Source organism: Paralichthys olivaceus, chromosome 15, assembly GCF_024713975.1.
Source record: "Paralichthys olivaceus isolate ysfri-2021 chromosome 15, ASM2471397v2, whole genome shotgun sequence".
Lineage (NCBI taxonomy): Eukaryota > Metazoa > Chordata > Actinopteri > Pleuronectiformes > Paralichthyidae > Paralichthys > Paralichthys olivaceus.
This window is the reverse complement of record NC_091107.1, coordinates 14,884,095-14,899,276: the sequence shown is the minus strand read 5'-3', so window position 1 is coordinate 14,899,276 and position 15,182 is coordinate 14,884,095. Positions and strand designations below refer to the sequence as shown.

At 41.4% G+C, this 15,182-nt stretch overlaps 2 protein-coding genes across 4 annotated transcripts in view; both read left to right on the top strand.

Moving 5' to 3' along the window:
* The first annotated feature begins 1,498 nt into the window (after positions 1–1,498).
* Positions 1,499–11,273, top strand: scn4bb (sodium channel, voltage-gated, type IV, beta b). Its single transcript, XM_020085570.2, has 6 exons — positions 1,499–1,853; positions 2,076–2,350; positions 5,831–5,994; positions 6,092–6,311; positions 7,033–7,162; positions 7,345–11,273. The coding sequence occupies exons 2-6, from the start codon at positions 2,266–2,268 to the stop codon at positions 7,439–7,441; spliced, it is 696 nt and encodes a 231-aa protein (XP_019941129.1). The 5' UTR covers positions 1,499–1,853; positions 2,076–2,265; the 3' UTR covers positions 7,442–11,273.
* A 1,897-nt stretch (positions 11,274–13,170) lies between these two features.
* Positions 13,171–15,182, top strand: part of LOC109628403 (cell adhesion molecule DSCAML1-like) — a 51,806-nt gene continuing 49,794 nt past the window's right edge. Inside the window, exon 1 of one of the 3 annotated variants that reach the window (XM_069509965.1) lies at positions 13,171–14,187. In XM_069509965.1, coding sequence (XP_069366066.1) covers positions 13,932–14,187 — 256 coding nt within the window. In that variant the 5' untranslated portion in view covers positions 13,171–13,931. The remainder of the gene's footprint in view (positions 14,188–15,182) is intronic. The other 2 variants (XM_069509964.1, XM_069509963.1) reach the window with 2 other exon arrangements.

The following is a 15,182-nucleotide window of genomic DNA, read 5'->3' as shown; positions in this document are numbered from 1 at the left end:
TGAAACAAGCATCCGCCACCACACGTCACCTACCTGTATACAGTCATTATTAATCACTGAATGGAGTTCATAGTCGATATGAACACTTACTGTTGGTGTTGTTTGTAACCCTCAGGTGAAAACTGAAATCCATCTCTGAGTATCGTATAATCAAACACAGTGATAACTTTGGTTATATAAAAAACAGATTTGAATATAGATTCCGGTGTTGTGTTTGCTTAGTTTTGCTTAGTCAGTTGAGTCAGAATAATACAAGCTCTACTAAGTATATATATATATATAAGCTCCAAAGTTAGCCCTAGAAGAGTAGTATAAGATATGCATGAGCTTGTAAAGAAAAAAAGTTAACCCCTCCCCATAAGTGAGTACATAATAACCTGCTCAATAAATAATAGGTCCCTGTGTATTAAGTACTTGCAAAGTAAAGGTAAAGACTTACAAGTTTAATCTGCCAGTGTAAAGTTCATTTACAGCCTTTTAAACAGCTGGAAGATCCGGGGTGGATTTGCACTTGTCCCTGTGTCCTCTGCCTGCATGTGTAACTGTTCCCGGGCTCAGATGGCAAACTCTGTCACATGGTCTCAGTTGCATCCTTGTTATAGCTCTCACTGTAAGTCATCCACACTGTACTTAACCTCTTACCCACCACATTTTCCTCCTAATAAAGTCTACCATTACTGTGCAGTCAGTTTCTGTTTACAATAATGGACCGAGAAGGACAGGCGTACGGTTCTTAAGTGTGTGAATGCAACGTTAGTCAGGTCTAAAACTGACTAATCAAATCTGAAAACTCCAAGCTAAGCACTTCCTCCATCATGTCCTGTGGTGAATAATGCAGACACAAGGCATCCGTCAGCTGTTGTTGACTGATGTGTTAAAAAAAAGGGAGCTGTCCTATTCTGATGAAATGACTGCACCTACATGCATCATCTAATATAATAGAATACAATAATGCACATACAGCTGCATCACCCTGAGCGCAATACATGCCTATGATGCACATGAGAGTTTGACCTTCTGGGCATCGAATGGGACACATGACACACACGTGCACACATGCATTACCAATATGGATGGAATACCCTGAGCAAGGGAAACATGAGGAGAGGAGAGGAAAGGAGACAAGAGGACGAATGCAGGTATGAAATAAAAGAGAGTCACGACTGCCCCCCCCCCCCTTGATTTTGTTATGCTGGCTTTTGACTGTTAGTGATGTTGTCAGAGAAAAGGAACCCTGTGTATTTATGACTGGAAGTGTCCGGCCCGGCCCTGGGGCTGCATCATTTCAACCTCCTCCTCAACCTGCACTGCAGAACTTTTCTCTGATCTCCACAAACACTCTGACGAGAGTCTGCATACACGCCCCGAGTCAGGAGGTGGGGGAGGAGGGAGAGGAAGAGGTGGGAGTGAGTGGGGGTGATGAGGGAGAGGAAGAGAATGAGAGGGGGAAGGAGGCAGGTGGGGGGGGGAGAGAGAGAGAGAGAGAGAGAGGGGTGGCATGCAGCCAATGGAGAGGACAGGGAAAAGTTGTGGAATAGCCAGAGGGACAGGCAGGGAGAAGAAGAGGCAGCTTCACCGGGGCTGTGCTGAGGAGGAACGAAAGCATCGTCTCATCCCCCTGTCCCTCTGTCTCTCTGCGTAACTGTCTGTCTCTCCCTCCGTCTCCCTCCTCTCCTCCTCTCTAATTGTCTCCCCTCCTGGCTGGCACTGCAATGTGGCTGTATCTGCAGTGAAAGTGCCGGCTGGCAGATTCTCCTTGAGTGAACCCTGACTGTGCGCAGTGAGTTTTTTCCTCCTCGCCGTTGTCCTGTCCACGCTGCACAGCCTGTGAGCAGGGACCGGCTGCAGAGCAGGTAGGCAGGCATGAAAAAACTTGAACTGTACTTACATATCGAATCATGCTGCTTCTGTCTGATGTCACCCGTTTGCATTCAGAGGTACGTGTGCAGACATGCATGCAGGAAACATGCAAGCATCCGTGCACCAACTCTTCACTGGACTGTCTGTTTTTATTGTCAAATCATGTTCATTTTTCAGTAGATTAACTTTATTCTCTGCCCTCTCCTCCACCACAGTGCAGCTGGGGCTCACTTCACCCAGGACCAGCAGGGGCCACACTGGGATGTGCCTCCTCTAGGGTCCAGACACCGAGACAAAAGCCTCCACATTTAATCCAGTGTATCAGAGAAGCTACATTCCACTGGCTGTCCTGAGTCTGGGGCCGGATCCTGCAGCACTATTTGTTTTGGAGCAGACCTGGCTGCCATGGAGGTGCTGTCTGTTGGGGTCGACCCCCTGAGGCTGGGCCCTCCAAACACAGCTGTCGGCCTGATCTTCTCTGTGCTGCTTGGTAATGTCTATCTCTACACTGCATGTCACTGCCCTCTACATGCACCTGCACCTAGCCTCCCTTACACCTTGTACCAGAGCTCACACAGCTGTGTCGCTTCATTGCACATTTTTAAAACTTTATATTTGCTTTTTTCCCCTGCTCCTTTCAGAACGCCCAAAGATATGAGCCCATAATCAGTGATTGTTTTTATTCTGAAGACTTCTGATACTGACCTTTATCTACATGTGACCTACATACAGCAGGTTTTGGATGTAAGTGTATTTGTTTGTTGTGTCGTCACAGTAGGTTTCTAATTGGCTAGGTTGGCTAATGATGTTACTGCTGCTTTTCCTGCTTGGAAACATAGACAGAAGGACAATGATTAACTTGGAGTTAAGTTTGCTAAGGGCTAAGATTGTTGCAATTAAACAGTCTTATCTGTGAATCATATCGGTTTGTATTGGGATTGTAAACCCACAAAAGAAAATGGAAGACTTAAGTGACCCGTGTTGAAAAAGCTGTGCTAGACAATCAAGGTCTCTGCCAACCATACTGTATTGTGCTGGATCATATCTGCAATAACGGAGCAGCAGAGTCACTTGGAGCAGCGTCTAGTAAACCTTGTTTTCAATTTAGTCATAAACTTTGTATACAGAGTGGGAGAGAGTAAAAAGTGTTTTGATGGTGACAGTAACAGGACAGTAAGTGGATGTGATATCATTGTCAGTCAATTCACTTTCAGCATGCGATTATGGTAATGGTGGGCAGTGGTGTAGTGGATACACTCTGCAGTAAAAGGTGTAAATACAGATTAGAGCTGATCTAAATGACATCAAATAAAGTGTTTCCTTCATTGTCCACAGAAAAAGCAGCACATAAGAATCCACACAAAGCTGTTAGAGTAAAACATGTCTGTATAATACCTTTCCTACACATCCCACCATCTATTTCTGACTTCTGACTGGAACTTTGTCAAACAATTTGAATCATCAGTGCAATCAGTTAATTAAAACATTAACTTCCATATCACTATGATCAATAAGATAATCATATGTGGAAACAGTGGGCTAAAAAATACAACAAAGCTTTTGTAAAAGTAGATCAAATTTATTATCCTTCATTAAAAATATGGCTCAGGCCTGTTGTGATGTATTTAAACCCAGTGGCAATGTGTAGCCAGGTAAATATCCTTATATTTATCACAGCACCTCCTCACAGATGTTGTTTGCATTTAGAGGGAAGACGTCACTTTTTTGGCCTCCAAACAAAAACTGCACAGTCGACGTAAAATGTGCACATCCAGGTGGTTCAGGAACAGAGAGAAGGAAACATGATGAAGTTCACCAGGTACCAAAGCTTATTATACACTGGATGATACTGTGTTGTACTTTATCGTACATTACACACATCAGAGCAGGGAACAGACGGGTCAGTTTGTGTTAACATGTACAACTGGAAATCAGGTTTAAATCTATGAGTAAAAGTATTAAAGGTTTATATGAAACTGAGTGGGACAGTGACTTTGAGAGCAGCTTTATCTGTTAGTGATTCAGACTTAGAGTAGACTGTTCTGTGGTGATCGTTTTTCACTGTAATCCAACATGAGCGTTTCATGTTCAAAGTGCTGAATGGACACTAACTGGAATGTTGTTCCATGTTCTCGGGTTTAATTTACTGTGAATCTTCTCATCTAATCTCAACTGAATTTAACCTAAATTATAAAACCTCAGAGAAGCCTATAGAGTACCAATAGAATAAGGTCTACCTCTGAATTTCCTATGAGCTGGAGTGCTTTGACACTTTGACATAGTTTTATATGTATTTGTGTATTCATTAGGAACAATGTTGCTCTTAAGTTGACATATGTGGGCTAGAAAGTGGAGCACCACAGTTCTACTTTTGTCTGAAGCAGAAACTTTTATTGAAAACCTAGATAAGACATAAACATGCTGTGGGTTTCTGATTTAAGGAAGAGTAAAGTTTGTTGGAGACAAAGCACAAAAATGATCATGTTTCATGAAAGAGGAATAGACACTGCGTTATCGTGTGAATACTTGACTCGTGTCTGCAGCCTCAATCATGACAGTGATGGAAACTGAGTACTGTAATAAACATGGAGGGGCATGTAGTAGGATTGAAAAAGAAAGAAAGGTGAATATTGCAGAAGTATCATAAAACGGCATGAGGGTGAACATGTGCAAGACGAAAGATATGGGGGAAAGGTAAAGGGTGATGCTGTTGCTCCTTTGTCATTGTTTCTATTACTGTTTTTGCAAGCTCACTGTGCTGCATTGACCCCGCTGAGGAAAAAGATTGCAGAGCGTGAGTTTGAGAGATAGCAGAGAGCGAGATGAGAACCAATCAATAACATTCCCACATGCAGTTTGCCCTTGTGCTCTGTGTTTAGCCGTTTGTGAGCAATGGTTTTCTTATTTGCTGCAATGGTGTTTGTCGGATGCTGACCTTGAGCATGTTATGAGCGGTGTGCACCAAACACAGAATCAGGGGAATGCTAGATACAGAGCAGGAACTGTTATGGCTGCTAATGCAACTATTGATCATGTTCAGGAGTGTGTTAATAGCGTTTCTCTGGTTATATAGTCTGCATGTTATAATGGCTATAATGTCTGCAAAGAATTTTGTGAGCATTTAGTTTTCCTCCTCACACACTAGATGGCAGCATTAAGCCCAAATGAATGGTGTAGAAAAATGCTTTAGTGCAGTCTGTCCATGACCTGCTGAAATCATCTCCATATAAACTGTCTATTCGCTCCCTGTGACCTTGGCAAATGGCTGATCAGCTAAATGAAGGTGGATTATCTGCCAGCTCTAGAATTAAAAAAGGAAACGACCAATATTTAAAAAGCTACGACAGTTTTCCACACACATCCTGGTGGAAGTACGATTCAATATCTGTGACTTCCTGATGCTGTGTAACCCAGGCGTACAGTTACAGTTTCCATGAGCAGCAGCAGCAGTTTTCTTCCTCTCTTATTTACAGCAAGGACTTTGTTGTGTTTTGTTACTCAGGCTTGGAGTAACCAACAGTGCCAACAATACACATGTGTTACAATGTGTTGTCAAAATCATAAAAAAATGAAAGATATGATATAGTGTATAAGACCAGCTGACGATATTAATTTGGACTTTTTCTTGCCCATTCATTGTATATTGTACAAATTTGTTATATTCAGGGCTTTTTTCCAATATCCTATGTGGGATATTTTGCAAAGGAAAGAACACTAATCACTTTTCAATCTTTTCTTAATCAGCTTAATGAAAATAAAATGTTGAGGTTGCAGGATACATTCGAGCATGACACTTATTTAATTAATGCATCATGTCAGCAAGATGAACGATGGTTGGTTTTGCTATAGACACAGGATACTGAACTCAAAGGAGTAGTTCCACCTTTTGGGATGATGCTTAATTGTTTCTTGAAACTTCCCCTGCACTGCCTTTACCTTGTTGTGTTTTCTGTTTTCCCCTCGTCCACAGGTGTGTGGTCTGCTCAGGCCCTGGAGATGTTCGTAGGAAAGATTCCCTTCCTTGAGGCAGTGAATGGCAGCACAGTCCTTTTGCCGTGCACATACGCCAGCTGTATCGGCATCGAGGATCTCTACTTCAACTGGCAGTTCAACGGCAATGGCACCATGGTAAAGGTGAGAGCTTTATCTCTGCGTAGTCAAAAACATGTCCAACTTCAATGTGGTAACTTGTGGTGGTATGAGAGGATTGACAGCTTGCTGCTCCTATCAGGTGTGCGAGTCAGTGATAGCCTCAGAGGAGGTGGTGCCAGATGTCAGCATATTCAGAGAACGAGTGGAGTTTGTGGGCAAGAATCATCTCAACAACATCTCCATCTTGCTGTGGAACATCACCTTCGAAGACGGAGGACAGTACACCTGTTTTGGACGCAATCCAAAAGAGAAGGGCAGGAACCACAGTGCCATCTTCACCCTCATCGTGGTGGACGAGTGTGAGTCTCTGTGGGTGCAGGGTGCTGATAGGTGTGAGGGTGTGGTCTCACTTACTTTCCTACAAACCACAGATGTAGAGAAGCAAAGCACAAGGCTTTTCAGCAGATTGTTTGCTTAGTGCCCCATGAAATGCATACTAAATTGAAATTAAATCAGAAAGTGTATTAGTTTATAGGTTGAATGTAAAATCATGTAGGAAGCATACACAGGGACACAGGTCAAAGTAAAATATTATCAACTATTAAGTCACCCAAACACTGTGAGATTGCAGGTGTCATCAATCCAGGAGATATTTCCTCTTTCCTGCTAAACTAAGCATTTTCTAGTTATGACGCAAAACACAAGTATAAAATATCATCATGCAATTTCTCTTCATTGCTGACCATTACTGTTTTTACAATTAGTTAAAAATAGTGCCAGCCATGGGATGAGACTATCTTCTAAATAATGTGCTATTTAAAATGGGCACATTATCACTTTTGCATGATTTTACTTAGAAATTAATTAACTAATAGCTGAATATCAATCAAATACTTCTGGGAAACAGTAGTTTAAAAAAAGAGATCATGGTACATGTGTAAAAATGTTTCTCATGAAATAGACGTTAGGATAAAACTGCAGCTCAACTTTTTTTTTCATTGTAACAAAAAGCAGCCAGGGCTCCCTCACAGCACTGTAATGTTTAAATGTTGAATTATATATGTCCATATTTTTTTGCAGTGAGGGTGGTGGACAAGACGCTGACCATCATCATCGCCTCAACTGTGGGCGGAGCCATTGCGTTTTTGATGGGCTTCATGTTGCTCAAGAACTTGACTCTCTTTGTTCTTTCCAAGCTTGAGGAGAAAAAGTAAGTGTTCACAACCACTTTGGGTGTTTGTGAGCAGTGCAACCTTTTCACACAGTTTCATCAGAGCATGCTGTTGGTGCACGTCAGCTCAGATGCTGTAGTTACTGAGTAATGCAAGCTCGACATATTTGTAGGAGCTGCTGTTTGAAGGTCTAACTTTGTCTTCTTCTTTTCCACTGCAGTAAGGAGTGCCTTGTAACTTCATCAGGGATCGACAACACAGAAAATGGCCTCTCAGGATCCAAGGCTGACACAAAACCAACACCAAAAAAGAAATGAGGAGGTGCATGTGTAGAAAACGACAGGAGTGATCATATCCTCTTTGCATATATTTGTATATGCACATGTGTTTGGACACATGAACAAACTAATTTTTGTTGTAATCTTAAAAGCGCTGCCTGGCTGTGGAAATACATCACATGTGCAGATTATATCAAACTAAAGGATTTGCAAATCGTAAGTGTACACATATAGTGATAATTTAAAAGGTGCACATAATTTAATTACATAAAAATGATAAATGCACCTACCAGAGACTCTTCGCTTGACTTATTTAGGATTTAATGTCCTACGTTTGCCCGAATAGTTCAGCACATTGCTGGGAGAAAACCACAAAAAGCAAGAACGGTGTTACCTTGGTGACTAAGCAGAAAGTTCCAAGTTAAAGTTTTATTTGTCATAACATCTCCTGTTTGAAGATTAGTTATTACTTCAACAACACGATGGAAACCTATGGGACAGGCGTCTAATGTGTGTACACACAGTATGTGTGTGTGGTTGTGCAGTGAGTTTAATCTAACATCAGAAATCTCAATGTCTCTGGTAAATTAACTTGTTAGATTAAACCAAATTATGTGCACATTTTATCAATTTTGGGAGACGTTTTATATAATTTGCACAGATATGATATTGTGTGGGTTGAAATGGTAAACAAAGTTTTATGTCATTGCACTGTTGTGCTCTGTTTAAAGCCCTTTGTTGCATATCAATCGTCTGTTTCCATAGCCAGAGTATATTCAATAAGAAGAAACTCTTTGACTGTTTTTCATCAGAAGTAAAAAAAAAAAAAAAAACATTTCTGCAAGTACTTGAAATAGAGTACTGGGCTGAATCCTGATTTAATAACTAACAAATTCACAATAGACTAAAATCTAAATCAATATTTGTGATGTGCTATAATTTCAAGCAACTCTACTTGACAGATCTACTGATCGATTTGTACTTTCCACAAAACACCCAGTATAATGTGTGATTTATTCAAAACTAGTGAAGTAAATGTAAAGACGTAGCACATAGGCTATATTGACAAAAGAAACCCATTGTAGGATTCAGCCTGGTTCTTCATCTTGTACCTTCTCTTTGCTTGATATAAACACAGGTGCCTGTTAGTGCTTCTGATGCTCCTCTGTCAGCGAGGACGACGACATATTGCTCCAAACTTTATAAAACTCAGCAGACAGTAATAACACAGCCAGCCTCTTAAACGAAACCATAGACAATCCCTTGAATCAATCTCCCCAACCTTTAGATCAGAGAATGACCCTCTGACAATGCTGCTTTAACACAAATAACCAATGCATTCTGAGCATGTGCAACATGGGGCAGAATTTAGATACATACAGTGCTTGACAACAGACGTTCATACCTTTTGGAAAAAAAACGTGTTGTAATATATTAACACCAGTAGCGTCTGCGCTGAGGTTAACTGTTAATCCCATTTAATGCCATGCTACTTCCATTGTGCTAACCCTCACTAAGGCTAAGCACTATATGGACGTGGACCTCTTTTAGCTGTGCCTGGATCAGGCTCTACATATTATCTCTGCTTAGTATGTGCCTCTTCATGGAAATGGCTTGTTTATCTTGAACACTGACAAATGTTCATTTGGTCAGTGTTTTATTCTTTGCAATAAATAATCCTTATCTGCTGATAGATAGAACTGGTTTTTGGGGGGTTTTCATACGTGATAATTTTAACCATGAAGATCTAATGCTGTGTGCACAGCTGGGAAACCAGAATGGAATTTAGTTTATCCTGTCTGTATTAGAAAATGTGGTTTTTCAGTTTGAGACCAGGACTTTTTCTTGTTCAGATTTTCAAATGCTCTTTCTCGCTTGCACTCAAATATCCAATGCTTGTTCCTGTGCTCCAGCAGAGGAGAAATCAGAGAGCAGATGTTTCAGTTGCACATAGAAGCAACGTGAGGGTGAGGAGAAGAGCTGAAGCTGGTAATCTAAACACAAGCAGGAGATATTTGGGTGCGATCGCAGGGTTTTGAGTGAGAATGTTGCACAATCTGAATGTGAAATCAGTAAGTCCAACTGTCAAAATGGAAGAGCACGCTCTTAAATGGAGATAAGAAACCATTCTGGTGTCTGGTGTGCACACTGCACTAGGTCTTCATGGTTTAAATTATCATGCATGATCAGGTCTGGGAGGGCAGGATGAGTAGGGGGATGTAGTTCAAGCATAAACCCTGTTCCAGCAGGAAATAAGAGAAGCGATGCTCCCGGTGTAGCCACTGACTGTGCCAAACAGTGATGATTTCTACTGTGCATCACCTCAGGAGATGAATGTACCTGCATCGAACAGTGAAATATCATTTGAAGCTGCATTTGCATCATTCGAGACACTGAGTGTCTGGCTTTAAAAAAGAAATACCTCTGGGGAGTGGGACAGATGTGTGGCTAAACACAGTGTCAGCTCAGATATGTACTGTTTCTGATGATTTCATGAGACTCTTTGTTACGTTTTAATAATAATAACGTGCCTCCACTCTTGAATCACAGGCGTGAAGCAATATATTATACAGGGGGTGTGTCAGGCACTTTAAATAGTTATATATTTTTGTGTGTATGTGATCCAAGTCAGTGTTGGTTTGTCAAATTGTTCATCCAAATGAGGCAAAAAGAAACCAAACAGCAAACACGAGCAAAGAGTGAATTCCAATTCCAATAAAATCCCATGAAATGGTATGTTTAATCAATTTGATGTACTTGTTGTTGAAACAGCGTCTGATGCCGCTCATCTAAAGATCAGTAAGAAAGAAAAATATGATTTTCTTATGTAAAACGTTTTCATGAGTTAATCGTGGAAAACAGAATCAGACTCACAAACTTGGTTTGTCGCTAAGTAGGAATACAAGGAATATGCTGTAGTATGTTTGTGCATAAGCATACATATAGAAACATAAAAATATGTGAATATTCTAAACACTAATATGAATGTCAGATATGTACAATTTGAATGTTTGTAAAGTATGACTGTAGAGTTCAAATGTCACAGTTACAGGTGAGGATATTTATGCAGTGCAATGATCCCAGGTCAGCTGTAGTCTGATCTGATAGGACTGACAAAAAGTCAGAGTTAAATTCCTGCAAACGCTTGAATGACCTCATCAGCCTGTTTCATGGGCTCTTTTAGAAAGATATTGCAGGTACATACATAATGAATGTTATGGGTAATATACATCGTCATATTTGTGCTGTTTGGCTTTAAAGAGAAAATCCTCCCTCGAGCAGAGCTATGAAGTCAGGCTTTTGTTGTGACTCTGGAATCAAGAGGATATATTTTGCCTGGATCATAAAACCAAATAATTCAAATTAAGAATTCAATAACTTGTTTGAACTGTAAAAGGTTGGGTTTTCTCTCACTAATCTCTGTCAGTTGTTGTCTAATAAGACTTAGTAAGAAAACAGTGCTTTGTTTCTGAATCTATGAATGGATAAAGAGATCAGTGGATCAGTGGGCCTTATGATGACTATGCAAATCTCAACAGAAGTGAATCCCTTGTTTCTCACACTGCACCTTCCAGTTACTGTAACGGGCCGTAAGCAATACAACTGTAGGATCGGAGTCAGTTGTGATGATGGGATGCAGGGAGAATGGGGAGCATCCAGAGAGGAGCATGGAGAGGAAACCCCCTGTACTCGATCGGACCCCTGTGGTGTAAAAGTCATGCTCCACTGCTGCTCTCTGCACACGAATATATAGCTATAATGCTCTGCTCATCCTCAATGATGTCCCCATTTTCATCCTCTCATCCGTGCACATCAGCTCTCGATCTCTTTATTATAAAAACTGGAAATCTAATAAAAGTTTGGAATAAAATCTCCTCTATCTTGGTGTTTGTATATGAAATAGTGCCCGCACTGCCTCCTGTTGGTCAGAATGAGCACACATCATTACAAAAGAAGGCCTGAATTTAAAAGAGAGATGAACATTTGTTTAAATGTAAATTAGAACCCTGTTCATTCTAAGCACAAAGATCATATTCTAATCATGGGAAGTACAACTCAGATGGTGAAAGCAGGCATATGGAGGCATCTTTGGCTCCTTCAGCTTTGATGGTGTCCTCCGGGTCGTTTTAGCTTCAGTTTAGGGGCTACACACTTTAAGGCCTGCATTACAACCACCTGGAGCCTGGGAGATGTTTATTTGCAGTAAGGGATGGTCTGCCATGATTATATGATAATATGCATTTTGGGAAGTTTATTTTACCATTCTCTGAAAGTCAGGATATCTCAGCGAACGCTGTGTCAATTTTCATTACTCTCTTATACATCAATCTCTAGCAAGTTTCCCAAGTTTATTGAAAAGGAAGGCTAACAATGGAGTATCCATTTATATTTATTATCCTGAAGATTTTATTATTTCATGAAAATTTTGACATTCTTTGTCCAGTAGCCATTTGATACATTAAGCCCAGACTCTATTCTTTACATAAAATTGTCATCCTTGGACAATAATAAATAACACTTCCTGTTCGTACATCAACCACGTGTTGTGAAATCTACCAGGACTCAACTTTAAGGATTGCATTCTCAATCCCTACAAAGGCAAAACCAACATTAGTTAATTCTCTATATCTGTAAATGATCATATTTTCATTTTTAGCTTCATCCTCTGCTCTTCACTCTGATCAGCCTCTATCTTGATATTGTTGTGCCACCTATGAAACAAAGCATCACATAAAATCAACTTCATACAAAAATAAAATCTGCAGATTACATGTTGAGCGTTATTTTGCCATTAGTGTTGTTATCAATGCCGAATCTCCACATATATTGAGCAAAGGCACAGCTGCCACCAGGGAAGTTTTCTCACGGGCTATGATCAATAAAAGCCTCTTTGAAATATTACAACCACATCGCACCACTTGAACAACACAATCACATCAACATAAGCTCTTACAGCACGAAAACACTGTGCAGGAATGTTCGTTGTGAGTTCTTCCAGCAGATGTCAGCAGTCAGCTGCACGTGGAGTCAGAGGCTGAACCTCTGGTCAGATCAGAGCGCAGCATCAGGAGGAGGAGGTGAGGGGCTGCGGAGCTTCTTCAAGTTGGTGAAGTTGAAAGGCTGCCAAAGTTTGAGTTCAGTCTAAATGATATGGCACCAAAACACATGTGACCTCAGGGCATTTTTTTAATTCTAGTGCAGGAATAGACGCTTTAATAGAGACTCCAACATCTCCACCATAAAGGAACATTTGGAAAAACTACCTCAAACTCCGTGAATGACCTTTGACCCTGAGCATCACATACACACTTTACAGTTTGACACTTGAACCATATGATTGCTATATGGACTTATTTTATTTAATGTTGGGTTGAATCTAAACGGATGAATATATAGGAAATTCTTAATAATTTCTTAGTTTTGTGTTGCATTCCAGTCACACACTCATTTTATATGCTAATAGAATTATCACTGTTTGTGGGCTGATGTAAAATCTGCCTCTGAAAACCATCTGATTGAGTTAACACAACCTTTCAAGGCCTGTTGTGTAACGTGTTAATGTGGCTGAGGCACGGGGGAATTAGTGCGTAATAAAGAGTCAATACTATTTATTAATATTAATAATCATCATCATCATTGAAGAGACAGAAGTGACAGAGGTGCTCCAACGCATTTTCTCTGCAAGTGAATTTATTGCAGTCCATTTTTTTGCACAAAATTCTTCGAAATTAAACTTAAATGTCCTTTAAGGATTAAATCACATGAACGTGGCTTTGTTTCTATAACCAGATGAGTCAGATGAGGATCACATTTCATCTCCACAACCGTCCTCCACAGTGACTCTAAATATTCCATGAACTGGGAGTGCCCTGCAACTCACGGTCCTCCGCCGTTTTAATTTATGCTCATGCAGCGGAGCTTTCCAACATCAGGCGCAACAAAGAGCACTGCGGGACAGGGAACTACAGCAACGTGGAAAGTTGTTCCCTGTCGTTAAAGAATTCAAGCATCTCTAGTAAATGCTTTCATTCACCTGCTGTGTTTTCTTCTTCTTTTCACCTGCTGTGTGTGTGGAGGTGTCATGCCCCACACCCCGCTACTCTCTCCTCCTCTCTATCTGCAGTGCATTTCTGTGCGCAAACGTCTACGCGCGATTCGTGGCTCCGACAGACAAAGAAAAAGAACAGTTTTCTACTCTTTCCTGTAGCTCCACGTCCCTGTGATTAAGGTCCGAACACTCAGAGGAAAAGCTCAAACCGCTTTTTTGTGACTGTCTGTGCGGCTTCTGTGAGATCCACACTGCGCAAAGAGACGCGGTCATCAGGGGCGCACAGGTGGGTGCGCGCTTTCCAAGGTGCCAACACATCTGTCTGCGCAACCTGGCAATTTGGATGCCACTGGACCAAAATCCACTGCTCGGCTCATAACGACGCCCCGATTTTTGCTGTGACCCGCGGTTCCGCATGTGTTTGACGGCTGTAAAGGGGAGGATGGATTTGTATGCACGGTGGTCTTGAGAGGAGCGGAGATGAACGGAGCGGAGAGGAGAGGAGGGGACATGGGCGGGGCTGAGGCGCCTCTCATTCCCCCTCCATGCTTAGCGGGGCAGCAGGGCTGGAGAGACCTCCGGGGAGCACAGTCGCCAGTCCAGCACGGAGACTCGCCGCCCGGCCACAGAACCGCGCCTCACACTTGCCAGGATTGCCAAACATTCCTGAGAAATATACCTGCTCTTTATGGCATGTGGCTTGTAACTTTACTCCTGCTGTACTCTCTCCAAGAAGGTAAGAGGAGCGGGAAATGAATATTCCTCATCCTGCAGACTGGCTGAGCTTTTAAGTTGAATGAAAAGTCATAATCAAAATGATTACCATTAATCCGTGTCTTTGAATGAAATGTGTGGCTTTGTGCTTGGGGTTTGTCGCCTTGTGAGGGAGATGGAGGAGATGAATTGGTTGCAATTGATTCTTTAAATAATTGCAATGATAAACCTGCTGTGGTTGAACTGGTCAAATGTGGAAGTGGAGATGTAAAAGTGAAGTATTTCTCTTTTTTTCGGGCTGTGTGTTTTGCGGTTTTTACGCAGCGGCCTGTGATGGAGCTGATAGCACGGATTGTTTTCGCATTACCAACTCTAGTTATGAATATGTAAAATGGCTGAATGGGGAGAATGAGGTGCAAATTCAGAGGGAGTGTGGGAGACAAATGAAAACAGGCATTGGCCTTCAATCATATCAATTGATGATCGATTCCAGTGGCAGATTCACTCAAAAATGATGCACTCCTGTAAAGTTTAGAGAGGGATGCTGGGGATTTTTTAAAACATCTTGATGCTCTCATTGTGGCTAATTGCAGCTGTTTTGATGGAGCATTTGGCACAAGCGCGCAGGGATGCTCTTATTTTCTCTTTTCAGGATGAGATTTTAATAACGTGTCATTCTCATTCTGTAAAGACAAATTGCTGCAAATTAGAAATTAGAAATAAAAGGGCACCCCCCCCCCCCCCCCCTTTCTCCCCACAAATAGGTCTACACCCATGTAAGGGCCATAATGAGGGCATCCACATTTATCCCCCTCGTTTAATTCATTTCTTCATTTCTGTTTTATAATTGTAAAATGGCGTGTTTGTTTGAATGGATTCATTTCCCCCCTTTCTCGTCCAGTATATGCAGCAAATCCCTGACCCTATTGCAAAGTTGATCTGCTGCTATTACAGTGCATTATAATAATCCTGAGCAAATCTGCATGCGTCGAAAATAACATAAATTCAACACTGTCT

Excerpts from the sequence above, each read along its gene's own strand:
- scn4bb (XM_020085570.2), top strand. The coding sequence starts at position 2,266 with ATGGAGGTGCTGTCTGTTGGGGTCGACCCCCTGAGGCTGGGCCCTCCA. Across the intron at positions 6,312-7,032 it reads CCTCATCGTGGTGGACGAGT|TGAGGGTGGTGGACAAGACG; the intron begins GTGAGTCTCTGT and ends ATTTTTTTGCAG. Across the intron at positions 7,163-7,344 it reads TCCAAGCTTGAGGAGAAAAA|TAAGGAGTGCCTTGTAACTT; the intron begins GTAAGTGTTCAC and ends TTTCCACTGCAG.